Raw genomic sequence first — 25,536 nt, 5'->3', positions numbered from 1 at the left:
TGTCACCAGCAAAGTTTTTGGCTGCATGAGCAACTCTCACCTTAAAGCAATTCTCATCTGACATAAGCTGCTCGGCTTTCCGCTGGTATGTTGATTCCAGGAGGCTCCTTGAAGTCTGTGTGTTCAGCTGGCCTCCAGTGGCCCCATTATTGTTTTCTGCCAGGTAAAGATCAGTCACCTGCACACAGATCTCGTCACTCACAATGTGCTGCAGCTAGAATCAAGCCAAGGCAAGTTGTTAGTGAACCAAGAAACCATTCCTCCCTGTTAACACGTCAACCTTCCTTTGATCCCGTCATTCAACTCAAAAAAGGGGTTTTTTTTTTGGTTGGTAATTTTAGAAAAATCAATTACACAAACCACTGTATCATTTTCTTGGAGAATAACCCAGCCAAGATCTTCAACCGTATCAGTGGTCCATGAGTAAAACTTTCAACTCAACCTATTTAAAAGCAAAACCAGGTCGCTCAGGTTAATATGCGACTTATTTAAAATTCTAAGGATTTGTATATAAATTTCCATGGCTCATTTGATCCTCACAACCACCCTGAGAAGCAGGCTGAAGAGGGAGGGGTGTGTGCTGTTATGAGACAAATTCACACATCAAATGGGAAAACTCACTGTGTAAGCTGGGGTGAAGAGGAGCCTTGGAGAACCACAAAAGCAAGATCCATGTTTGTATTACCAGCCCAAGTACAAAGCCTGGAACTCATTAGGTGTTTAAGAAATGGCTGCTGAATTAATTGTCCAGGGAGGCTCAGCTGAAGGAGCAGAGAGTGGGGACTAATAGGCGAATACTCTTTCCAAACCCACCACCTATTTTTCTATATCTGAGACAAAGTGTAGAATTTAAGGTGTACGTAACATAATGTTAATTAATGCACTTTCAATACAGGCCAGCCATGCAATCCTGGTTCACTATTGATGACTTTTGTGACAATCTTATTTAACTACCTAATTGACTAGAGAGTTGAACCTTTCAGCTCATACAGAATGAATTCCCATTCTCATTGGTCATACATTATTTCTATTTGAAATAAAAATTCCCCCATATGGAACTTCACCCATCAAAATGTTGGAAATGTAAAAAACAGATACAAGAAGAAAGCAAAACATTAATTTCAATACCAATTTATCTACTTTAACATTTTCATAACCACCAAGCCATCCTATTTTTAAGAAGGTACATTCTTTTTGAAGTGTAACTATGACAACTACTTATTTTTAACATTAAATAAAGTCCTAAATGACAAGTATGTGTATTAGTAGATAACTGGACACAGGGCAAGGTCAGAAAGGTGAGTGATCTGTGGGTGGTAGCAAGGGCACTATTTACAGCAACTGCAGATAGTTAAATACATTATAATCAAATGGATTCTGATCTAACCATTAAAATAGTGCTTTTGATGACTTGATAACATAGGCAAAAGCTTAAGATACAGTGTTCAAGAGAAAAACAGCATGGTGAAAAAGTATACCCAAACATGATCTCTACCATGCAGATAATTCTCCTGCTTTATATTTTGTCAAAGTAGACTGTCACTGACTCCTCACCCATGTGCTCTTTTTGGATATCTGGCTCCTCCCTGAGTCTTTGGAAAGACTGTAAGTCTGGGACAACTAGGGAAATCCCACCTCCATGCTAAGCTGGTCAGATTCTCTCTCCTGCTAATTTGAAAAGACACACAGAGAGTATCCGGTAGACTTCCTACAGAGGAGCATCTGTATGGAAAGGTCAGGTAATGCTGGGCCAGAGGCACCATCATGGCAAGCCAAAGCCTTAGAGGGCTGGAGAAGCCTAGAATATGTGCCAAATGTCCACATGAGGAGAGAAGCATGAGAATGCAGGCAGGAAAAACAGAAAATAAAAATTCACAGCGCAGTCTTTACATCGTGTGGCCATATTTTGAGTTCTGTATTTAGATGTCTGTGAGACTGCCTATTGTATTCTGCCTATTCTATTCTCAAAATGAATCCCTCTTAAATCAGCCTGAAAAAGGTAAGATAAACGTATCGGCTGACTTGGAAATGTATGTTCTACCCACCACCAGCAATGAAGTCTGTGGGGAATACCGAATGAGATGAGGAGAATGAGGGCAGAGAGGCTTCCAACTGAAGGGGTTAAGATGGGAAGCTTCAACATGTTTTAAAGTCAGTGATTCTGGATGCAACTTCCGTTTCCATAAAAAAAGGGTTGAGATGGTACATATTACTGACTCAAAATCATAACCAGATGCTTCTAGTAAATGAACTAATTATACCTATTATTTAAAAAACCAACCTCCGGCTTATGAAAAGTAAGTTTTATTGGACTTCTTTTAAAGTTGTTGTACTGGTGGCATGAAAGACTTTGTTCCTAGCTGTAGCAGCAGCAAACTCATCAGCAGAAACACAAGCACAAGATAATCGGAGTCTATATTTTATATAAACTTAGGGGAAGTTAACAGGGACTAGTCTCTGAAAAATTATGCCCACAGCTGACTATATCCATGTAATGATTTCTGTCAGTCACCATCTAGACCCCTTATGAGAAGGCCTAAAAACTTGTTCAACTTTTAGGGAAAAACTGTCTGTCTGACAACTTTCCCCAAGAAGCCAAGATCATTGATGTGAAGTGCTCCTCCTCAATCCTGACAAGATACTGTGAGACGTGTACAGAGGCATGCAACCTGCCAAAACCAAGAAAAAAAGCATGGGTACTTTCCAAAGGATTCAACATATAGCCCAAGAGAACACTAACCAACAAGTTTTTCCTTCCATAGTGGCAGTGTGGGCTATAGAATTAGAATTTGCTTTTTACAGGTTTTCACTTTTAAAAGGAGTACACGCCACCTTTCCCATTGGCTGTTCTACGGAGAAGGGCTATAGGCAGCCATGGCACCCAGCTGGAATGGCATCATCCTGAAGCCCCACTTCTACAAGGACTGGCATCATTACATGGCCATATGGTTCAACCAGCCACCTGGTGGATGCAAGGCCTGCAAAAGCATGCCACACTGCCCCATCCTTGTGTCTGGACCCATCTAGCCCATAGCAAGGTAACCCACGGGGAGGTGTCACACCAAAGTACAAGCTAGCAGGGGCTTCAGCTTAGAAGAGTTAAGGGTGGCTGGACCACTGGTATTTCTGTGGATCCAAGATCAAGTCCACTGAGTCCCTGCAGGCCAACGCTGAGCAGCTGAGGGAGCACCACTCCATGCTCATCCTCTGCCCCAGAAGTCCTCAGCCCCCAAGAGGAGAGTTCTGCTGAAGAACTCAAACTGGCCACCCAGCTGACAGGGTCAGTACTGCCCATACAGAATGTCTACAGGGAGAAAGCCAAAGCCTGCACTGCAGAAGAAAAGAACTTCAAGGCATATGCCAGTCTTCACATGGCCCGGCATATGGGCAAAAAGAGCCAAGGAACTTGCACAACGGGATGTTGAAAAGAAAAAATAAAGCCCTACTGGGGACTTGTAATAAAACAGAGGTAAAGCTGGGTCTCAAAACCAAAACAAAAATTAAAAAAAAAAAAAAAAAGCACACCAATAAAAGATTCTGATCTCTTTGGAAGTTCAGAACTCAAGTATGAGGAGTTTCTTTATAACAGAAATCTATCTGTTATAAAGAACAACATATTTAGAAACTCCCGTGATGCAGCAGGAAGAAAACACAAAACCAACTACAAACGTAACTGAGAACAAACCTCAGATGAGTGAGGTAGACAGAGTATTGTAAAAGATGTTAGATAGGCCGGGCTTGGTGGCTCACGCCTGTAATCCTAGCACTCTGGGAGGACGAGGCAGGAGGACTCCTTGAGCTCAGGAGCTCGAGACCAGCCTGAGCAAGAGCAAGACCCTATCTCTACTAAAAATAGAAACAACAAAAAAAAATTAGCCAGTCAACTAAAAATAGAAACAAAAAATTAGCCTGGCGTGGTGGCTCGCGCCTGTACTTCCAGCTACTTGGGAGTCTGAGGCAGGAGGATCGCTTGAGCCCAGGAGTTTGAGGTTGCTGTGAGCTAGGTTGATGCCACGGCACTCACACTAGCCCAGGCAACAAAGCAAGACTCTGTCTTGAAAAAAAAAAAGATGTTATATAAAACCTTTCTTGTAAAAAGAATTTCAAATATTAAACGAAGCAAGTGCATAGAATTACCAACACCCATGGAAGACGCAACGTTAAACACTGTGTGCTCATCTTGTCAGACCAGGTAATATATGGGGTCAGTAGGGCAGGGAGCTGGGGTCAGGACCATTGTACTCTTTACACGTGGACAGCAAGAAAGCAGAGGGCAGGCTCCTACTGAAGGCCAAGGAGAAAAGTAAAGGGGCCAATTATGTGGCCTGAAACACTCCCACTTCGTTAACATACGAAATACAACATCACATTAACGTCCTCTTCCCCTCTTTAGAGCCGTATGTTCATTAACCTTGTTATAGGAGAAAGCTGCCTTTCCTTTTGCAATAGAAATCTTGCCTTTTCTTTGCCTGACCCATCTTCAGGTAAAGACTTCTCCCCTCACCCACTCTGGCCTCCACCATGCCCTCACCTGTCTGACAATGCTCTGGATCAGTTTGTCCATGGTAAAGGCAATGTAGGCATGAATGGTGAACATCTCTCTCAGCGAATCTTCATACTGTGATGAGTCTATGTTGCCATCCAGCAGGCTCCGCACCATGTCCAGGAATGCTGGGTAATAATCTTCTACATCAACATCCACTGTGGGAGAGATGGGATAGATGAGGCCTTACCCTGCTAAGACAAGGCTGAGGATAGAGTGCAGAGCAAATCCTGTAGCTGGCCTAAATGACACTGGAAGGAACAAACAGTAGGTATTCAAAACATACCCACTCAATCCGCTATAGACAGAGATGAAAGCTGACAGCTGACTATGATCACTAGCACTGCCTAACAGAGGAAAGTGACTTTGCAACTTTAACAGTGACTCCTAACGTTCTGACTGACCATGCTAGAACGACGCTTCTTTATAGAAAGACACTTCTTTACAGTACTGCTGGCTCTGCATGACAGGAGAGGAAAATATCCCAGGGAAGCCAGTCCTACAAAAAGTTGTTGGCTCCTCTGCTGAGAGAGGAACCTGCTCTTCCAGCCTACACAAGAGCATTCTTTACGTGCGTCACTTGCTCCTAAAGCTATTTCAATGAAGCATAAAGTGCAGATGAGAAAAGGCAGACACAGCCATACCCCAGCACTGGGAAACCTCTCGGGAAGAGAAAAATAGGAGCGCAAATTAAATCCTCTATGAATAATGAAGTAATCTGCATTTGTCAAAGTCCTTTTGTTTAAAAATGGATTTACAATATTGTACTTCACAAATTGCATTACATGATCTGTACTTGCTGTACATGATTCATTTCAACCACTAGCTAGAATAAATCTTATTAGTTGTTAAAGAGACAACTGGCAACCAGCAGAGGGCACAAGGAATGGTGAACAGTCCTGCCTTTGGCTTACATAAAGTAGGATCCATTTATATAAAGTCTGAAAACAGGCACATCTAATCTCTAGCGTTAGAAATCAAGATAGTGGCAAAAGGAGGCTATTGGGGTACTGGCTATGTTTTGTCAGGTTTTGTTTATGTTTTTGTTTTTTAAGAGACAGGGTCTCTCTTTGTTGTCCGGGCTGGAGTGCAGTGGCACAATCATAGCTCGACGCAGCCTTGAACTCCTGGGCTCAAGCAATCCTTCTGCCTCAGCCTCCCGAATAGCCAGTACTACAGGCAGGACACCATGACCAGCTAATGTTTTTAAATTTTTTGTAGAGATGGGGTCTGGCTATGTTGCCCAGGCTGGTCTTGAACTCCTGGTCTCAAGCAATCCCCCCTTGGCCTCCCAAAGTGCTAGGATTATAGGTGTGAGCCACCGCACCCAGCCCTTTTAAGAAACAGGGTCTTAGTATGTCGCCTAGGTTAGCCTTAAGCAATCTTCCTGCTTCACCTCCCCAAACGGTGACAGCTGGGAGCACAGGCACATACTACTATACCAGCTTATCTGGGTTTCTTGATCTGTGTTTTGAACATAGGTGTGTTCATGCTGTAAAAATTCACTGAGCTGTACAGTTCTGATTTGTACACTTTATATACGTTGCACTTCAATAAAAATTGGCTAAAATGAAAAAAAAATTACAAAAAACTCATCATCAACTAACTGGTTACCTGTTTGTACTGGGGGAAAAAAGGCTAAGAGGAAAACTGAGTCTATCTCCATTTATCTGAGGTGTGATAGGATCATTAAAGACAGGGACGACAGGACAATTACTGTTTAAAATAAGCAACAGGCTTGAGTTTCATCACAAAATATCACCTTATTCAGACCCACAAAACAGGTATGAGCCTCTGAAATATGCTCTGTGAAAAATGTCTTATTCCAGAATAAAGCTTCGAGTCCAAATCGCAGACTTTTTCACGCGAGCTATGTCAGGGTGAGGGCTGGCTTTATCACTCGAGACCAAACTATGTAAGCCTTAAAGCAGGTTAAGTCAGCGGTCAAGCCAGGATTAGGCCGTTTTATCTCTACTTTCTACCCAAGCAGATGGAATCATCACAAAGAGGTACAAAATCTGTCTCTTTCAAGCTAGGACTAACCCAGACAAGGGCTTTTAGAATTAATTTCCAGTGTCACAAGCTCTTCAAGAGACAGAAGGCTAGGGCCACACATGAGCTTCCTATATCAGCAAAATTAAAAAAAAAAAGATGCGCTCCTCAGATTGGCTATTTCCTCAAGAGCCCAGAAAGGTTTCATGAAAAAGCTTTTGGTCCACAGCTCAAGTACCTAATTTATGAGCTGAACTGTTATCTGGAAGCAGGCAGGACAGAATTACTTAAAGCACACGACGGCTTCCTTAACCCTTACTTACTTTCCTTTTCCCGAGTTCTCCATCTTCGTCCCTGTCCTGCCTATTCTACTGTGTCTCACATCATCTCTTTTGAGTTCCAATCTCCTTTTCATAACTGTTTCTACTTATTAGGAATGAGCCATGAACCTTACTGGTTAAACGGAAGTCCTACCCAAACATATCTGAAAAAATTCCCATCTGGCTTAGTCATGGATAAGTAGGAATTTATGTTCTGTCATGGAGTGGAACGGACCGTGACATCTGAGTTCCCGTCCGTCCTTTGACTCTGCAGTAACCCAAAGATCTGCCATTTGGGAAACTAATGGCAAACGATACCCACCCCCTACCCCGGTGTGTCCACAGTACTAACCACTGACTGAGTATCCAAGATCCAAGCACTGCACAGGGTGCCTCGCAGAAAGCAACCCCAGAAGGCAATAAGTAGTACCTCCACTTTACAGGTAAACAGGTCCAGAGAGTTTAAGTAAGGCTGCACAACCAGTATATTGCAGACCTAGCATTTGAACCCAACTACAGTTCTGGGGCCTGTGCTTTGTTTTTAAAAGAAAGCAGTCTTGAGTCTAACGAGGCTCTGAGGTCCTCAACTCCACACATCCCTGTAAACCAACAATCTAAGCACTCACTAGGTTCCTTGAGACGTAGCTGGATGGCAGGGCTGTCACTCTTGTCTCGTTTTATGCCTAGCACTTCCCGTTCCCACTCTCTTTCTCGGTTTTCTTCTTCAATTTGCCGTTCAGCTTGGGAACAAATCCGCAGCAGCCTTAAGCACAGAATCTGGTGCAGTCGCATAAAGATATACCAGTTGTTATTGACATAGAAGAGGTTGTACACTTCATCCATCCCTCTTAATTTCTGAGCTGCGGTGTTACTAAACATCAGCTTGGACTTAGGGGGACTGCCCCCAACACCATTGTGCTTCTTAGCCGCTCCTGTGGCTTCATCTACATCCATCTCTTCTTCTTCCTCTTCTTCCACATCTGAGAGATCACCTCTCTGAGCAAAGAGCAGATCTGGAATGAAATGATGCATGATTTGCTTGATTTTGTATTTGTCCTCCTTCTGAATGCCTGTCTGCCTTTTCACATGGTGGATAATCAGAGCAGCAGCATCTTCCAGTATTTGTTTGTCTTCATAGGCAAGTGAGAGGTGTGGGCCGACAGGTACACCGGCATTCTCTTCTGTAGCCTGTTCTTGTCTCTGACAGGAAAGACACACAAAAGTATTCTGTGACACAGCTAACAGCAACAAAAAGCCTACCAGACTACACCAGAAGCACATTCCGTTCTTAAGGACAGTGGCTATATTTTTCCGATCCAAAACTTAGGGCCTGACCTTAATAATTTTTGTGCCCTTTCTAGAAATAAATAGGTAATGTGGAAGATGTGGTTTGATGTCAAAATACTGGTATCTTCTAGACTTTCATGACTTATTAGAATAGTGGGACGGAACTGAGACCATCTTTTAAAATCCTAAATTAGGATTTATGGAAGCTATGATGTGAGGCCTGGGATTCACTTTAATATACTTTCGGGGTGGGGGTGTAGAGGTTAATGATGTCCCAACATTAGCAAAATATAGACGATTATGTTTATGTAAGAACTCGTTTCCCGCACCCCTCCCCGCCTGGCTAGAGTGCAATGGTGACATCATAGCTCACTGTAACCTCCAACTCCTGGGCTCGAGCAATCCTCCCGTCTTAGCCTCCCAAAGTGCTGGGATTATACGTGTTAGTCACTGTGCTTGCCCTCTTTTTTAAAATTTAGGATCACGCCACTCTAGGAATTCCTAATTGTACTGCATGTATGTTTCTACCCATCTCCTAAGATTGTGAGCTCAGAGAAAGAAAGATTAATTTCTTATTCATCTATGTATACTAGCTCCTACTACTATTTATAGGCTTGGTAAGTGTGCTGAATAAACAAGGATTACAAAGAATTTCGAGGTCAGTGGTAAGTTAAGTTGTGGTAAGTTGAGATGGCCTGCATGAATACAAGGTATTGTTTGAGGGAAACAGATGGGAGAAGTGGAAGAGGGAGTTGGGAGGTGTAAACCGAAACCAGGATGGTAAATCAGGAAACTTGTCAATCAGCTTTGGTCCAAAGGTAAGGTTTAGATTTAAAATGGTAGAATCAGGAATAGAAAAGACTATGACAGTTATGAAGCAAGAATGAACAGGTCTTGGGGGGGTCTAACATTTAACAAAGGTCATTTCCAGGAATCAAAGCTATGCTAAATGAAGACTAGAGTCCTCTCGCAGATGTACAAAATCCTGCTCACCTCATCATAGATACTCTCAATCTCATTGAGTAAGCTCTTAGACCGCAGGACCTTGGTGTCATTCTGTTTAAAGTTGATTCCCTGGTGGTCCAGGGACTTCAAGTAGTATTTCTCATTTTGTTCTCGCCACACCTTGTTGAAGCCTCTCTGAGCTTCTCGCCATTCTTCTTCTTTCATCTTCAACCTAGTGGAATGCGACGGCGGACAGAAACAACAATATGGGAATTCAGAGGGTTTAAACACGAGAAACATGCCAGGCTTACTGTATTTCCAACGTCAAAATTATACTAGGTGCGTTGAAATTATTAATGTGGGATAAATGTTATCAAACCAGTCTTGAACTCTGTTACATGAGGAAATTACTCATTCAGGACTTACTCTGGGGAAGTAATTTATCCCAAAGTCAGAAATCTTACCTAGAACAGTTATTTCTCAAACAGCATTCCACAGAATACCCTTGAGATATCAGTAAGTATTCCCTGAAAAAAGGGTTTTCTTCCTCGGCCAGCAAAAACAAAGTTAAACAAGTTTCTCTGCAGGTCTTCCCAGAATGCTTACGATGCCAATGGAAACACAAAGGTCCAAGAGCAGAGAACTTGCACAGTAATGTTTCTCTGAACAGAGTCTGGAAATTCTGACCAGAACAACTGATTCTAATACTCCGGAAGAGAATAAAATCCAAAAATAGCACTAGAACTGAAGAATACCTGTATCTCAAAGCCAGAAGTTAAATGCCACTGGCAAGAAGAGGAAACCATTATTAATCTGTGCCAGTTCTCAAGGGGAAGACTAGGGAGGAAAAATAAAATCTGGGCATTTGTGAACTAATTTTCACCAGGTGATACCAAGAAACAACCCAGCTCTTAGCAAAGGATTCACGATGTTATCAAGAGTGATGGGGACTTAGAGGACACTGTGGCTCAGCCCACTCTCTGGCCATCTACTTGACACCTGGGCTTAGGTGGGTACAATAGACCCTTTATATCTAAGTCTGACATGAAGGCTTATTAGGAGAAAGAAGCAAGATATCCTTGGTAAAAATGATAAACTAAATCTTTTTTAATAATGAGCCCATATTGTATTTTACAAAGAACGATTTTTCTTATTAAAAAACAAAGATAACAACGGTCAGCACTGAGTGATAGAAACATGGGTGGTTGTATTTTAAAATGCCTGCTCAAACATACATACAGAGCACTCCACCGCGAACCTTCAAGGTTTGTTCTCTAATGTTGGTTACACAGAACCCCAAGAGGAAGTTCCACTCTGCACCTGAATTCCAACAATCAGGGTTGGTGAGAAAGAAAGGTCTCATGGGACAACCAGATTGAAAATGAGAGGCTTATTTAATGGGACACTATACCTGCCATGAAATACACTAAAGCATGAAGGGCACATTTGCTCAGGTACCTTTTAAGGACGATTGGAACGGCAATGGAGGGGTTCTTTCTCAGACCATCAATTATGTCAGCTGCTTTGTCAGCATATATCCTCTGGAGTGCTTTTCGATGGATGACTTCTGATGTGCCCCCAAGGGTGTTGTCCAAGCGAAATTTGGCTTGTTCCTCAGCAGACAAGCGGGAAAGTTTCTTCTGTATTGCTTCTAAAACCCGGATTGTTGCCAGATTGGTCTCTAAAACTACATCAAGCTAAAGAGGAAGACAAAGAAGGGTGTTCAGGACCCAAACCAGAATAGAGTAGCGGTCAGGAGAATAAGGTAAAGAGTCAAACTCTCCGTATTTGAATCCTGGGTCTGCCATGCTGGCCATACAATGCTCGTTCCTTATCAGTAAAATAGGGATAACAGCACCTGCTACTCTCATAAAGTTGTTTTCTGGATTAAATGACACTATCCACATAAAATGTTTAGCACAATGCCTGGCACACAAGAAACATAATTAAGAAGGGTAAGTGGTAGTTATTATCACTGTCACCACCACGACCACAGTGTGCTTTGCTTAGGACTGATGATTCCAGACCAGAGGGACCTAACAGGAGACAATTCACTTTCCTGAATTGCTAAGATCTGTTACAAACAATAAAAATCAAAACAATCCCAAAAGATCACTTAAGATGACAAATCAGTCTTGAGAGTAAGTTTTTTTTGGCATAACTTGAAATATGTAAATATACTTCAACATTTAAATATTGAATAGCCTTGTTCCACATCTAGCAGTCATAACAGCAGTGACGACTATTCCTTAAAGAACTCAATGCTGGGCTCGGCACAGTGGCTCACGTCTGTAATCCTAGCACTCTGGGAGGCCGAGGCAGGAGGATTGCCTGAGCTCAGGAGTTCGAGACCAGCCAGAGCAAGAGCGAGACCCCGTCTCTACTATAAATAAAAAGAAATTGGCCAAACAACTAAATAATAGAAAAAATTAGCCAGGCACAGTGGTGTATGCCTGTAGTGCCAGCTACCCGGGAGGCTGAGGCAGGAGGATCGCTTGAGCCCAGGAGTTTGAGGTTGCTGTGAGCTAGGCTAATGCCACGGCACTCTAGCCCAGGCAACAGACTGAGACTCTGTCTCAAAAAAAAAAAAAAAAAAAAAGAACTCAATGCTGTATCTGTGGGTAAACATTTAAGTTCTTACTGAACTCCTGGCACTTATTTTCCAGCAGTGGCCTAGGCTGTCCTGGTTAAAGAAATGACTGGCCGCCTTTGAATCTAGTTTTTCCTAGGCTTAACACAAGATTCTCTAAATATGAAACAGAAAATGAAGTAAATGAGTAGTCTCAAAGGCCTACACAAAATGTTTGTACAAATGCTCCCTAAGTTTTCTTGTTTTGGGATGGTGGTAGTCATTTTGTTAATATTTCTGGCCTCCCTGCTTCCCAAGTATGAACAAGTAATGGACTATACTTCCCAGCCCTCTTATGACTGGACAGGTCCATGTAACTAATTCTGGCAAATGAGCTGTGATGAGATGAGTAGAAGTAATTTTTATTACTTCTAGGCTGAAGCATTTAAGGGTGTGAGATCCTTCTGCACTTTCTTTTCCCTCTCATGACTAGCAACATTCATGATGATGGCCTTCTCTCAGTGTGGGCCCCCAATAATTCTAATGAGCAAAATCCCTGCTAAACATCAATGCACATGTAGAATGATCAAAAAATAAATCCTTTGTTTTTTCAAGTCACTGAGATTTGGGGGCTGTCTGTACTACAGTATTACTAACCTATTTTGACTGATAAAGGGACAGCTCCTTCAAACCAGCCCATCACATCAAATCCTAAGCACATGTTAAACACATGCATACACCATACTTCTTTCATGTTCACCTTTGTAGTCACAGATGGGAAGTAAGAATGCTGCCTCTTATTTGCAGACATACCAAGTAGCTGGGATTACAGGGGTGATCCACCTTGCCCAGCCCAATCTCCGCTTTCTACCTCATCATCTTCTAACCTTACTAAACATAGGTAACAAAGAATTGCTTTCTTTAGGCTTGATAAAACTCCCCATGAAGTTAACATCTGTTATGATTCAGTTTTTTGTAAATGGTTTAAACTCCTTATAAAGTCTGGGGCAAGGATGGCCAACCACCTGCCAGTGGCCAGGTAACATGTGGCTCTTTATTTGAAATAACTGGAAACAGGTGAAACAAGTGGTAAGAGGGAAAACTAGCAGAGTTAAATCAGTATAGATTAAAAAGAAGTAAGGTATCTCCCATCCATATAAATAAAGGAGAGCCAGTTATTTAATGTAATAGATACAATAAATAGGACATATATCATTTTACCTCTTTAGACACACTGAGCTTCCCTTTTTGGTGCCGATATAGTAAACCAGATATCCAAACACACTGAGGATTCTGAGCTTTCAATTCTCCCCCTCTCCTGATATAGGGGCCCTCTACCAACTCATTCATTCACTCCACTCTTCCCTTCTCAACTACTTTAAAATAAAGTCCCTTCTAACTGAATCCAAACGCGAAAAAAATAAAAAAATAAAGTCCCTAATTTTACTTTTTTTCAAAAGAAGCAAAATCAATACCAGAAATATGAGAGAAGAATTCTCTTACAGTTCTCACAGCAGAGCTGGTTTGTGAACCATGTCAAGATATCTGCTAAGAGTAACAATACACACAGACCTTAAAACAAATCATTTAAAAACGTCTTCAAGAAAGCCCTACAGGCCTTAGGATACTGATTTTCTATACCACGTAAAACACAATAATCTTTAAAATGCCACTCAAAATCGAAATGACTATTATTCAGTCATCAATGGACAATTTCAGTTAAAAGGGCTAACGTGGCCTAAAAAAAGGTCACATTTGGCATAAAACTTTACTAAAATATTTGCATAAAGCACCGTAAGTAACACAACAAAGCATTTACCACAAAAGAATGTGAGCCTCTGGCTTTTTGGTCTTAAAGAGCCAATCCTCAAACCCTGAAGTGAAAAGATAGCCTTTCACTTAGCACCTCCCGTCTCCCCAAACTTCAAACGACAAAGGAGCTTGTACCTCAAAGCGTTCATCTTCACAACGATAAATATGTTCTTCATACTGAGTCTTCTTGGAACTGACAAAGGTAGAGTCCTCAGACCATGAAGGGAAGGAAACCCAGGTGTCATTTAAAACCTTGGGGTAGAAGAAGAGAGACTGAAACAAAACCCTGAAAAAGCTTTCTGGTGACTGAACGTTCTCCCCTCTATGGGAGGGGAGAAACAGCTAATGTTACTCCACCAATTTCACCTTTAGCAAGTTTACAAAAGGATTATTAGTACGTAAAAGGTTCTGAATACAAGTGGAAAACATTTTCTTTTTAAAAAAGATGGAGAATGTTCTTGATTTCATCATACATATATATAAATTCTCAATCTCTTCTTCTTTTTTTGGTTATTTCACTTTTTCTTATTTCCAGATCCCCACGTTGCTTACTCAATCTCTAGTTCCGCAGAAAGCTCGGGATGCAGGGATGATCCTCACCCCTTACTGGGGAAGGCCTTACCTCTTTACAGAGAGGAGTCCGTCCTGTACACTTGGGCTGCTGGTAACTCTTCGGTAGGGCTCGATAGCTGGAGCCCAGTCGTTTGCAAGACGCGTAATCTATCTCCATTGCAATGCCCTCTGTGGCTCGTTCCTTTGGGAAAGTTTCCAGATGTACAGACTCTTTATAGCCCAGAAAGTTTTTAAACCAATTAAACAATTCAGGGAATTTCCTGAAGAATCAAACCAAAAACTAGTAAGCGATTAGAGACATGATGCCGTTATCCTGAGGTGTAACTACACCATTTGCTTTGGGGTCAGAACTCCACTACCAGAAGAATTATTTCCTTCCCAAGAAGCACTGCTTCTGAGCATCTGGTTTCCCCTTTTCTTACACAATACTTTCAGATCAATGAAAGTGGTAATGAAAGGAGCTGCAACCAGGCAATAACCAGCCATTCTTTTGATCAAGAACATTGCTTTAATGTTCACATAATTCTTAGGCTGTCAGATACATTCTAGATTCTAGAACCCTGGAAGAGTTTTGTCTCTATAAACATCCAGCACTGGCCAGAGGAAGAGGAGACCACTAGTCTTGGCCATTAGTCAACAAATACCTCCGTGCCCTCTCCATTTTCTCACCTCTAGAGTTGGAATGAAAACTTCTCAGGACTCTTTTGACACTAACATTTGCGTTAACCATCCTACTTCAATTCAATTAACTCTGCCTATCATACACTCTCACAGATCAAGTATTACCTGGCCTCCAATCATGCATGAGGGCTGGGCCCCTAACTTCACTTACCCCAGGAAAGGAGAGACTAGTTGCACAAGCTCAGCCCGAGAGATCACCTCCTGGTTAAAAATAATAAGACAGCGCAGAAAATTTTCATATGCCTCTGTGCTCCGAAGAGCCTTTCGGACCTTTGGAGACAACCAGAAGGAAAAAGGTTAAGTGGGGAATTGAGATCTGGGACTTTTTTGAAAATCGGAGAAATTTGAACAGATAGGTGATGATACTAAAGAATCAATGTTAGTTTTCTTACATGTCATAATGATTGTGTTCGAAAAAAGGAATCATTTAAAAAAGCAACTTAGTAAAATATTTGTGGATGAAATAATATCTGGGATTTGTCTCCAAATTATCTGGGATGGTTGAGAGTACACATGAAATGAGTACACTGGCTAGGATCTGGGAATTGCTGAAGCTGGATAGTAGGGACATCAGGGATCATTTTATTATTCTTAGTTTTGTATATGTTCAAAATTTTCCACGATGAAAATTTAAGAAGGGAGATCCTGGAGTATACCTTCTCATATGCTTGATTCTCTACACACGTCAGAGTTATGCGAGCTTTTGCTGCCTCTCCTAACAGAAGTTTACAGCAAGAATCTTTCCAACACTGTTTCAAATTCTGGTAACCATGAATAATGGCCTTTTAAAGTAAAATACTTCTGTCCTCTGACCTGAACCTTTTCCTTCCTCTATTTATAATATTGAGCATTTTAATATCCAAAAACCTAAAATAGTCAATGGCATAGACAAAGTAAAACTAACCTGGCTAGATGACCCATCTAGTTTCAATTCCAAAAGTAAATATTTAGCATTGTGGTCCCTTGGTGTGGACTGCAGACCATTACCACACCAAATGGCTTATCAACAACTCTGCTCTAGATTTCTGTATACTTTTAACTGTTCATTAGGAGACACTATAGAGAATATGGACTTTTAATGCTAAATATGAAAGAGTATTTTACCTTTGATACTATTATACCCTATTTAATTTTTATTAGCTTTTGAAGAAACACTAGAGAAGTCTAATGAACCCTATGTACTCGCCAAACCTCAATGATCAATATATAATAAATTTTATTTCATCTATACCCATTTGCCCACCACTGAATCAAAGCAAATCCTAGACATTCCATCTATACATACTTGAGTATGTATCACTAAGAAAAAAGACTCCTAAAAATACCATTCTTCTTAAAAATTACCTTATTTTCAAAAGATTCCTTAATAGCACTTAATATTAAGTCTATGCACAAATTTGAATTGTCTAATAAATGTCTTTCAAAATTAAGTTCAGAATCCAAAGTCTGCATTTCACATTTGGCTTATATATTTCCTAACTCTTATTTAATCTGTGACAGTTACCCCTCTCCTCACCCTTTTCTTGCCATTTATTGGTTGTGACCTGGACTTCTTCATTTGCCTAAAAGTACCAAGTGCCCAGACAGACCTCAGAAATGGTTTGAGTCAGAGCCTCTTTTACAGGAGAGCTCACATAGGCACAGGAGACAGAAAGGGATCACAAGGTACCAATCAGGGAGATGTTAAATCATTTGCCCTTCTCCAAAACCCCAGACTTGCAAGATAGAGTAAATCACCACGTATCAATCCGGGCTGGTTCCTGCCAGCAAAAAGCCCAACAGCTGCAACCACCCTGATGAAAGTTGCTTGCTAATCACCAACTTGACTCCAAGGAGGAAGTCAGACACAGGAGGAGAGCCAAACTAAGGCACCACACAACACCGTTTACACCAGTAATCTCAACTCTCGGCTGCTCATTAGAATCACCTGGGGAGCTTAGAAAACATACAATTAAATCAGAATTCCCATGAACCCTATACTTGCATACCACAAATAAGTATCGCAACAATTACAAGATTACAAGTCATCTTAAGTCCTCAACAATTGATGCAGGCACCTATACTCTCCATTGTGGAGACCTGGATATACAACGGGGAGCTCCAAATATCTTTTGTGAGGAACATGATGCATTTTCTAAAAAGCTGCCTTCTGGCTCAGCGAGGTGGCTCATGCCTATAATCCTAGCACTCTGGGAGGCTGAAATGGGAGGATTGCTTGAGCTCTGGAGTTTGAGACCAGCCTGAGCAAGAGTGAGACACCGTCTCTACAAAAAATAGAAAAATTAGCTGGCACAGAGGCATATACCTATAGTCCCAGCTACTAGGGTGGCTGAGGCAGGAGGATTGCTTGAGCCTAGGAGTTTGAGGTTGCAGTGAGCAACAATGATGCCACTGCACTCTAGCCCTGACAACACAGAAAGACTCTGTCGCAAAAAAACAAAAACAAACCAAAAAAACGGCTTCTGCCACAAACTACTTCACAAAAACAAAGCAGACAACGCTACCAATTCTCTAGCTACCCTAACAGTGCTACTAGCAGACTGAAAGGACTTACAACTTGGAAACTATGTTAAAAAATATAAAGTCCTAATCAGCTTGATGCCTTTAAAACAAAATCTTCTCGGGGATGCAGTGATTTTCTTTTGGCATTAATAGCCAGTATCAAATCTAACTCATCCACTTACTTACCTTATCAAAAAATAATGATTCAGTTCCTACACCATGCTTGCTGGCTTCTGCCATAGAAGAATCCTTAAGGCTGAGCAGTTTTGGTTTCTTCTGCAAAGAAGGAAATATACAATCATGTAAGATTCAAAGAATAGATTTCTCTTATTTTTGTCTGTGTTCAATGGTTTCATCACGGAAACCAATGATTAATAATTTAAAACAAATGAGAGAATTGAAGTCACTAATTCACTTTACACCCTCAGTGATTTCTACTCCTCTTCTCTATTTCAGTTTGCCTGTCAGTTTCTTTCTCTACCAGAGGTTCACAGTTCATTCTACTCCCTAAATGTTCTCTCCAGAAATTAATCACAGCATTACTGTGACAAAGTATTAGAATTAATATCCTTACTTTTTCTAGAGGCCAAAAGTAACTTTATTTGGAATCTAATGCCACTGCCTTGTTTTCCTACCTTGAGGGAGAAGAGGCTGTTTGTAAAAAGAGCTGGAACACATTGCCTGGAGTGGACAGAAATCAATCTTTAACCTTTAATAATATTTCAATTAAAAAATTCATGAAAAAGGCAGTTTATTTTCCTAATAGAAGAAATAACTATCTTGTTGGCAATACCCACTCAGACTAATTTAATATTGTTCTTTTAAAGGGAATGAATAGGTTATAATATAACTCTGTCAGGCAAGAATTTACTTTTAAAAATCCCCACCTCTATCTGTGAAGAAATGCACAAACTGCGTGAGAAGCAGCACGTTTACCTTGGCCATCTCAGAGTATACTTTCTTAGGAGCCATAGCCTCTGCTTACACTGCCTAAAGAGAAAGTAGGTGGAGAATTGTAAGCCCCTAATATATTGTTTCCACCTGTGGGTAACTAAGTGTGGGAGGAGACAAATCCAAGAATGTAGAATATCTGCGCTGATTCTTGCTATCTCTTACTATTAGAAATACCACTAACTTTGGTTATTCTTTAACTAAATTCTGCAGACACATCTGTCTCTTCCATATTACATACTGCTTTAGAATTCACTAAAGAATTCAACATTCAATACATACAACTAGCCCTCTCCCTATCACAGATATACTCCATCTAAGAAAGGAGCAAGCTTAGCTTTCTAAAGGCAGACCATCCGTCAGTGTTTACTATGACAAAAAGCATCATGTGATGGGTTACTGACAGGAGTTTAAGACTTCCCTCTGCTATAGCCCAAAGGTCCTGCCTTGGAGATTAAGATGATACAGATAAGATCTGGCAAACCTGGCCGGGCACAGTGGCTCACGTCTGTAATCCCAGCATTCTGGGAGGCCAAGGCAGGAGGATCACTTGAACTCAGGAGTTCAAGGTTACAGTGAGCTATGATCACACCACTGCACTCCAGCCTGGGTGACAGAGTGAGACCTTGTCTCTTAAAAAAAAAGAGAGCGAGGCCGGGCGCGGTGGCTCACGCCTGTAATCCTAGCTCTCTGGGAGGCCGAGGTGAGCGGATTGTTTGAGCTCAGGAGTTCAAGACCAGCCTGAGCAAGAGCGAGACCCCGTCTCTACTAAAAATAGAAAGAAATTAATTGGACAACTAAAAATACATAGAAAAAATTAGCCGGGCATGGTGGTGCATGCCTGTAGTCCCAGCTACTCGGGAGGCTGAGGCAGAAGGATTGCTTGAGCCGAGGAGTTTGAGGTTGCTGTGAGCTAGGCTGATGCCACGGCACTCTAGCCCAGGCAACACAGTGAGACTGTGCCCTCAAAAAAAAAAAAAAAGAGAGTGGGCCAGGCACGGTGGCTCACGCCTGTAATCCTGGCACTCTGGGAGGCTGAGGCAGGCAGATTGTTTGAGCTCAGGAGTTTGAGACCAGCCTGTGCAAGAGTGAGACCCTGTCTCTACCAAAAAAAAAATAAGAAGAAATTAATCAGACAACTAAAAATATATAGAAAAAATTAGCCAGGCATGGTGGCGCATGTCTGTAGTCCCAGCTACTCGGGAGGCTGAGGCAGGAGGATCGCTTGAGCCCAGGAGCTTGAGGTTGCTGTGAGCTAGGATGACGCCATGGCACTCTAGCCCAGGCAACACAGTGGGACTCTGTCTCTCAAAACAAACAAACAAACAAACAAACAAACAAAAAAAAAAAACGAGCAAGCTCTGGCAACCCAACAAAGAGCCTTGAGTAGGACAGGTCTCTATACCAAAGAGATCTCACAAAGCACATGCACTTTACTTCCAAGATGACCTTAGACACCATGCACTTATTTCTGAAACAATTACCAAGCTCAAGAATCTCCTCTGAATTGTTCCTGCCACACAGAATTGACAAATACTCAGTGATGAATATCTCAAATACCATGACTTGATCATTACACATTCTGTATATGTAACAAAATATCACACATACCCCATAAATATATAAATTATGTATCAAAAATTTTTAAAACATATTTTAGCCATAAATGTGGGTACTGGTGGTAATTTTTTGGTTTTAATCTATGTTTAAACAAATTGTGTAACTGAGTATAAAACTGGAATGTATACTTGGCCCTTTATAAATAATTTATGTTTGGGAAGTTTAAAAAAAAATAATCTTCTTTCTTAGCACAAAGCAGGTTTAAAGCATCAAATCAGAAGAAGGGAAAAAAATATTTAAGTCTTGGAAACCCTTGGCAACAAACAAAAAAATGAGAAGACAGCTCACAGCAAACAGAGATAATATAGGAAAAAAACAATAAGAACTGAAAAAAGCACAGTAGGTCAAGTAATTAGTGTTATTCTAACATTCTTTTCCAAAGCCAGATAAGAAACCTTTGTACTGAGTTTCTCTGACAAACAGCAACTTGCTCCAAATGAATATCCAGGATCCAACTCTCAACACGCCTAAGGTAACAACATGTGACCACCCCTGGAGTAGTTGTCCACTAGAATTGCTTGTGAAAGTCAAAATGAGCAGCCCCTGCCCATTCTCACCTTCACTGGAGGGGTGGCTCCTGGTCCAGAGTGCCTGCGGACCTGGCAGCCATTCTGGTTGGGCCTCTGCGGTTTGTTGTTTAGCTGGGGCTTCTTCACAGTGCCCCCATGGTCGTTTCTCACAGAATCAACCTTCTCAGCAGTTGTTTTGCTTAAAAGCTGATTAAGACACATGAAAGAGATAAATGCTCTTATCAAAACAAGTAAATACCATCTAAGTTCTCTTCTGATTGTAACTTTCCAATTTATCTAAGACGATAATCCTAAATAGTGTAGTTCTTCTTCTAAATAAAACTTACCACGGAGCTATTGGCATCCGGTAGGAACTGTCCAAATTCTGACAACAGATCTTCCTGGTTTTTAAAGAGACGAGCCACCTGGGCATATACCTCCTGCTCAGTCAATGCTGGGGTGTAGTTTCCTCCAGCTTCCTTAGCATTTCTCTGTTCTTTCTGAAGAATTGTAAAGAGGAAGAGATCATATTAGAGGGGAAAGACTGTTGAGGTCAGAAGTCAGAGACTAGCCTGAGCAAGAGCGAGACCCTATCTCTACAAAAGAAAGAAAAATCAGCCAAGTGTGGTAGAGTAAACACATAGTTCCAGCTGCTCGGGAGGTTGAGGCAGGAGGATCGCTTGAGCTCGGGAGTTTGAGGCTGCAGTGAGCTATGACACCACTGCACTCTAGCCTGGGCAATAGAGTGAAACTCAGTCTCAAAAAATTAAAAAGAAAAAAAAAATCCTAACTGTATGCTATAAGGCAATCAAGTGAGGTGAATAAAACTGGCTTTATAAACACGTATCACAGTTTATAACTGGTTAATTTCCAGTAAGAATTAATGGATACAGTAATGGTTACTCAAGTTCTTCTTGGACTAGATGGCCTCAGAGGGTGGACTGGTTAAGACAAGCTGAATGGGCAACCTCTTACCTGATATGTGTGCAAAATCTCCAGGAACGCCTTGTAGATGTCTGGTTGGCCCTGGAATCTGTTCTTGATCTTATTAACATAGTTGATGGCATGATTAAACTCCACAGGCTGATTGTTCTGCAAGGACGGGGCCGTTCCCAATGAGATTGTCACTGGTGTGTGAGGCTGGACCGGTGGAGAACGTGGGGATGCATATGGTGGGAGTGGGGGAGTCTGCTGACTGGCTGGAGTATGTGCTTGTAGTTGGGAAGGCTAAAAAGAAAAAAGTCTTTATTCTCCTCAGGAGCAGAGGGTTTGACATAGGGAAAGAAGTTCAAACTAAAGAGAAACAAGGTGTCTGATCAATTTATCTCCTTTACTTATTCACTCAGGCCAGGCCATTTTAGCCCAACTCAAATAATGCTGGGCGGGGTAGGAGTTATACATGGTTCACATATTCTTAATAGCTCAGTCTCAGATTTTCTACAAAAAACTTTAAAACTGGAGCCATCCTCAATTATAGGGAATAATTTTTCATATGCAATTTTTAAGCTCACTAGCTCAACCGGTATAGATAGGGGGGAAAAAACTCATTCTACACAGATCTGTAATATTAAAAAAGACAACATCTCAATTGTGACAACAAATCCATATAAAAAAGTCTTCGAGGCTAGCTCTGTCCAATAGAACTCTCTGAGATGATGTAAATGCTTTTTATTTGTACTGTCCTATACAATAGCCACTAACCATGTGCGGCTACTGAGCACTTGAAATGTAGCTAGTACAACTGAAAAACAATTTAAGTTAACTAGTCATACAGGCTAGTGGTTACTGTATCACACAGTGAAGTTCTAGACCAAGTACACCCCATCATCATCAGTAGGATCTTGCACTTAGCTTGATATGACCTAACCTAGTAAATGGAATAACTTTTATAAAAAGATGACCTTGTGGGCAGTAGCATAATTTGACCATGGTAAAATGACCATTTCTGCCTGTGCTGTCAAAGTACTACTATACAAAAAAAGTCACCACGTGTATGGATGTTCATGGGTATAATAAGCAGAAATTGGGGACAAAAAAGTGCTTGGAGTTTACTGATGTGTTCATTTAAATAGATATCTAAGTATATGGTGTGTAAATGTGAACCGCATTATTATAGTGATGTGACTACTGCATCTTCTCTCATGAAATCTTTGTAACTTGTGTCTCTATTTAAGACTTACATAAAGGGGAAATGTCAAAGGAGGGTGCCTTCTAGGGATGCATTTCACACGATACAATATTTTCCAAATGCTCACCTTACTGACTTTGGCAGGTGGGGCCTGAGGAGCTGGCTGGGCAGGAGCTGGGGCTGACTGGGCTGAAGGCTGGGAAGGATGTTGGGGTGCTGGCTGAGGCTGGGGCTGGATGCCATGAGTGGGGATCTGATGAACCTGGCCAGGAGTTGTCACATTCACCATGTCATTGGTTTGCACCTCAATTTTGTAGCCAGGGGGCAAGAAGGTGTTAAAGCCCATTATCAAGTCAGGGTGGCCTTTGAACAGCTGGGACACACGACTAATCACTCCTGGAGTGTCAATGCTGATAAAAAACAAAAAGAAAAATGATGGATCGCAAGATTGACTAACATCCTAGAAAGACAACAATTCACTTTCCACTGGGTTTTCTCTACATAGGATATAAATCAACTTGCACATTATAAAATTAACAACATACAAAGATCCCTGAAATTCCAAAGCCATTTAGCTTTAGATCCAAAGAGGCCTGGTCACAATTTTGAACAGAATATACATACACTCATGGTAACAATCAAGCAGAACTCAGATAATAAATACAAAGCTGCAAACCCCAAACAAGACCCAACCTTCGATATACCAGTGTAAATCACTTACTGGGTAGGTGTCTATATTGTTCAAATGAGTTATTCTTTTTTGACAGTGAAACATGCCAGAACATCAGGGTATCTTTAACCAATTCAAAAATCAAATAGCCCAAGTCATTACCAGTGCTACTTCCCTAACTGAGATAAAGCAGTAGGAAAAATTTCAGTTAAGAAAAATTTACCAGTACAGAGAAAACAAAAGTCTAGTGGCTGTAATTTCCATCAGTAAAGCAATACAAAAAATATTGGCATGATACTGAAAGTTCAACCCCCCAAAAGGGAGTATCCTTTATCTTTCAGCAGGTAAGAATAAGCTGTATCTTCCTACTTTCAAAATTAACGCACAAAGCTTGAGTACAACCACACGTCTTTTACCTCTGAGATTTAAATTCCTTCATGATGTCAAGGAAATCATTGTAGACCTGAGGCTGACTACCAAACTGCAGCTTCACCTGGTCAAGATAGGATAGTGCATCTTCTACCTGAGGCAGGGATAAATCTCAAAGTTATAAAAAGAAAATAAGCCAAGAATTACTTTTTAAAAAATGATTTATGCCCAAATAAACTTAACATAGTAAACGACATACATAAAAAATATTGAAAGTTAGTATGGATGCCAATATTAAAACTCGAGCTTAAAATAAAAATGAACTCATAAAATCTATAGCCTTGCCTTGGACAATTTTGGACAGAATGATCAGTAAAGAATAATCACATTAAAATATCATTCATTTATTCATTTCACAAGTATGAAGCTATTAAGCTACAACATGCCAGGCCCAATGCAGGTACTAAGGATTCAATGACAAATAATTCACAGCCCCTACTCTGCAGAAGTTTGTTCACATCTAGTTGGGAATCATAACACAGTGTCTAAGTAGGTGATCACCAAGTGTCTAGAGAGGACACCGAAAAAAGTGAGGCTGCCCAAGGAGGTGATGTATGACCTCATACCTAAGGATAAGTACAAGTTAGCACAAGTGAAGACCAGTGAAGAAAATAAGAGGAAGCAGCATGGACAAAATCCCAGACGGGACACTATATGGCACATGTGGAAATCTGAAAACTGTTTAGTTTGGCTGGAGGATTTGTGATGAAGAGTATTAGAAGGAATAGTAAACGAGATAAGGCAGGGAAAAAAAGCAGGATCTAGATCCTGAAAGGACTTGTAAATCTTGTTAAAAAGCAATTTAGATTTTATCATCTGCATTTTCATGTACTCAATTTGGCTACAGTGTTGAGAAAAAACTGGCACAGCGTAGGATAGATTGAAAGAAAGTAGGAAGACCAGTTACGTAATAGGATAACTGGATAACTCGTGAGGAGAACAGTGATTTGAATTACAGTACTGATCAAAGAGAACTGCATAGATAAAAGGCTTTTTAGCAGGTAGAAGTGACAGGATTTGGGGATTGAGTGAATATGGTAGATAAGGGAGAGCTAGCATTCCAAAGTGATCCACCACAAAGAGGAAAAGGTTTGAAGGACTAAAAAGTTGAGTCTGATTTAGGACAATTTAATTTCTGGTTACTCAGGAGACAGCCAAGGGAAATATCCTCTAGGTATTTCCTATACATGCTGGGATAAATATTTTAAATTACACAAAATATCAAGTTTCGTACAGTTTCAGAAATACACACCTAATTTGATACAAGCCATACTCTTTTACTATATTGTGAAATGAAACATTTATGTTCAAATAAACCATTAAATGGTGCTATAGTCTGAATGTGTTCCCCAAAATTCATAATATGCTGAAACTTAATTGTTGATATGGAAGTATTATTAAGAAGGGAGTGATGAAGGCATGCCTGTGGAACCTTCATGAATGGGATTAGCGGCCTTATTAGGGAACTGGAGGGAACTAGCACTGTGGTCCCTTCTGCCCTTCTGTCTTCCACCATGTGAGGACATAGAGGTCAAGGTGCCATCTTGGAAGCAGTGATCAGGCCCTCACCAGACACTGAACCTCCCAGTGCCTTGATCTTGGATTTCCCAGCCTCTAGAACCATAGGGAATAAATTTCTATTATTTATAAATGACCCAGTCTCAGGTATTTTGTTATAGTAGCACTAATGGACTGAGACAAATGGTATTTACAGAGTTGTCCAAACTTCCATTATGGCCATGGTTAATCAGAGAATTTCAGTATTGATAGAGTACATATTGTGTACTTGATCAATAACCACTTGTTTGATGGTTGGCTTTTCTATAATTTAAAAATAACATGACAATTTCTGTTGAAATTCAATGGCTTATTTAATTCATATTCCCAACTTTCCATACTGATGTGTTTCATTAATGACCAAGCTGACAGAACACAAAACTCATTAAGTTTGCAGAAGGAACAAAGACCTTGGAAGGATACTTAAGTACAGGATTTATCATCACAC

The 25,536-nt window shown here is 40.9% G+C and overlaps 1 protein-coding gene across 2 annotated transcripts in view; it reads right to left on the bottom strand.

Annotated features, from left to right (window-relative positions):
* The window catches only part of SIN3A (SIN3 transcription regulator family member A), a 66,235-nt gene that overhangs the window by 13,173 nt on the left and 27,526 nt on the right, over positions 1–25,536 (bottom strand). For both annotated transcript variants that reach the window (XM_012640581.1, XM_012640582.1), the window contains exons 4-17: positions 23,519–23,625; positions 22,560–22,842; positions 21,280–21,531; positions 20,652–20,804; positions 20,353–20,511; positions 17,411–17,500; positions 14,874–14,992; positions 14,091–14,301; positions 13,604–13,720; positions 10,546–10,784; positions 9,136–9,319; positions 7,482–8,055; positions 4,532–4,701; positions 41–214 (exon numbers count right to left, since the gene is read on the bottom strand). In XM_012640581.1, coding sequence (XP_012496035.1) covers positions 41–214; positions 4,532–4,701; positions 7,482–8,055; positions 9,136–9,319; positions 10,546–10,784; positions 13,604–13,720; positions 14,091–14,301; positions 14,874–14,992; positions 17,411–17,500; positions 20,353–20,511; positions 20,652–20,804; positions 21,280–21,531; positions 22,560–22,842; positions 23,519–23,625 — 2,832 coding nt within the window. The remainder of the gene's footprint in view (positions 1–40; positions 215–4,531; positions 4,702–7,481; positions 8,056–9,135; positions 9,320–10,545; positions 10,785–13,603; positions 13,721–14,090; positions 14,302–14,873; positions 14,993–17,410; positions 17,501–20,352; positions 20,512–20,651; positions 20,805–21,279; positions 21,532–22,559; positions 22,843–23,518; positions 23,626–25,536) is intronic.

This window comes from Propithecus coquereli, unplaced genomic scaffold (genome assembly GCF_000956105.1).
Source record: "Propithecus coquereli isolate 6110/MARCELLA unplaced genomic scaffold, Pcoq_1.0 Scaffold155, whole genome shotgun sequence".
Classification (NCBI taxonomy): Eukaryota; Metazoa; Chordata; class Mammalia; order Primates; family Indriidae; genus Propithecus; species Propithecus coquereli.
The sequence above is the reverse complement of the archived record's forward strand: the minus strand, read 5'-3'. Positions and strand labels throughout refer to the sequence as shown.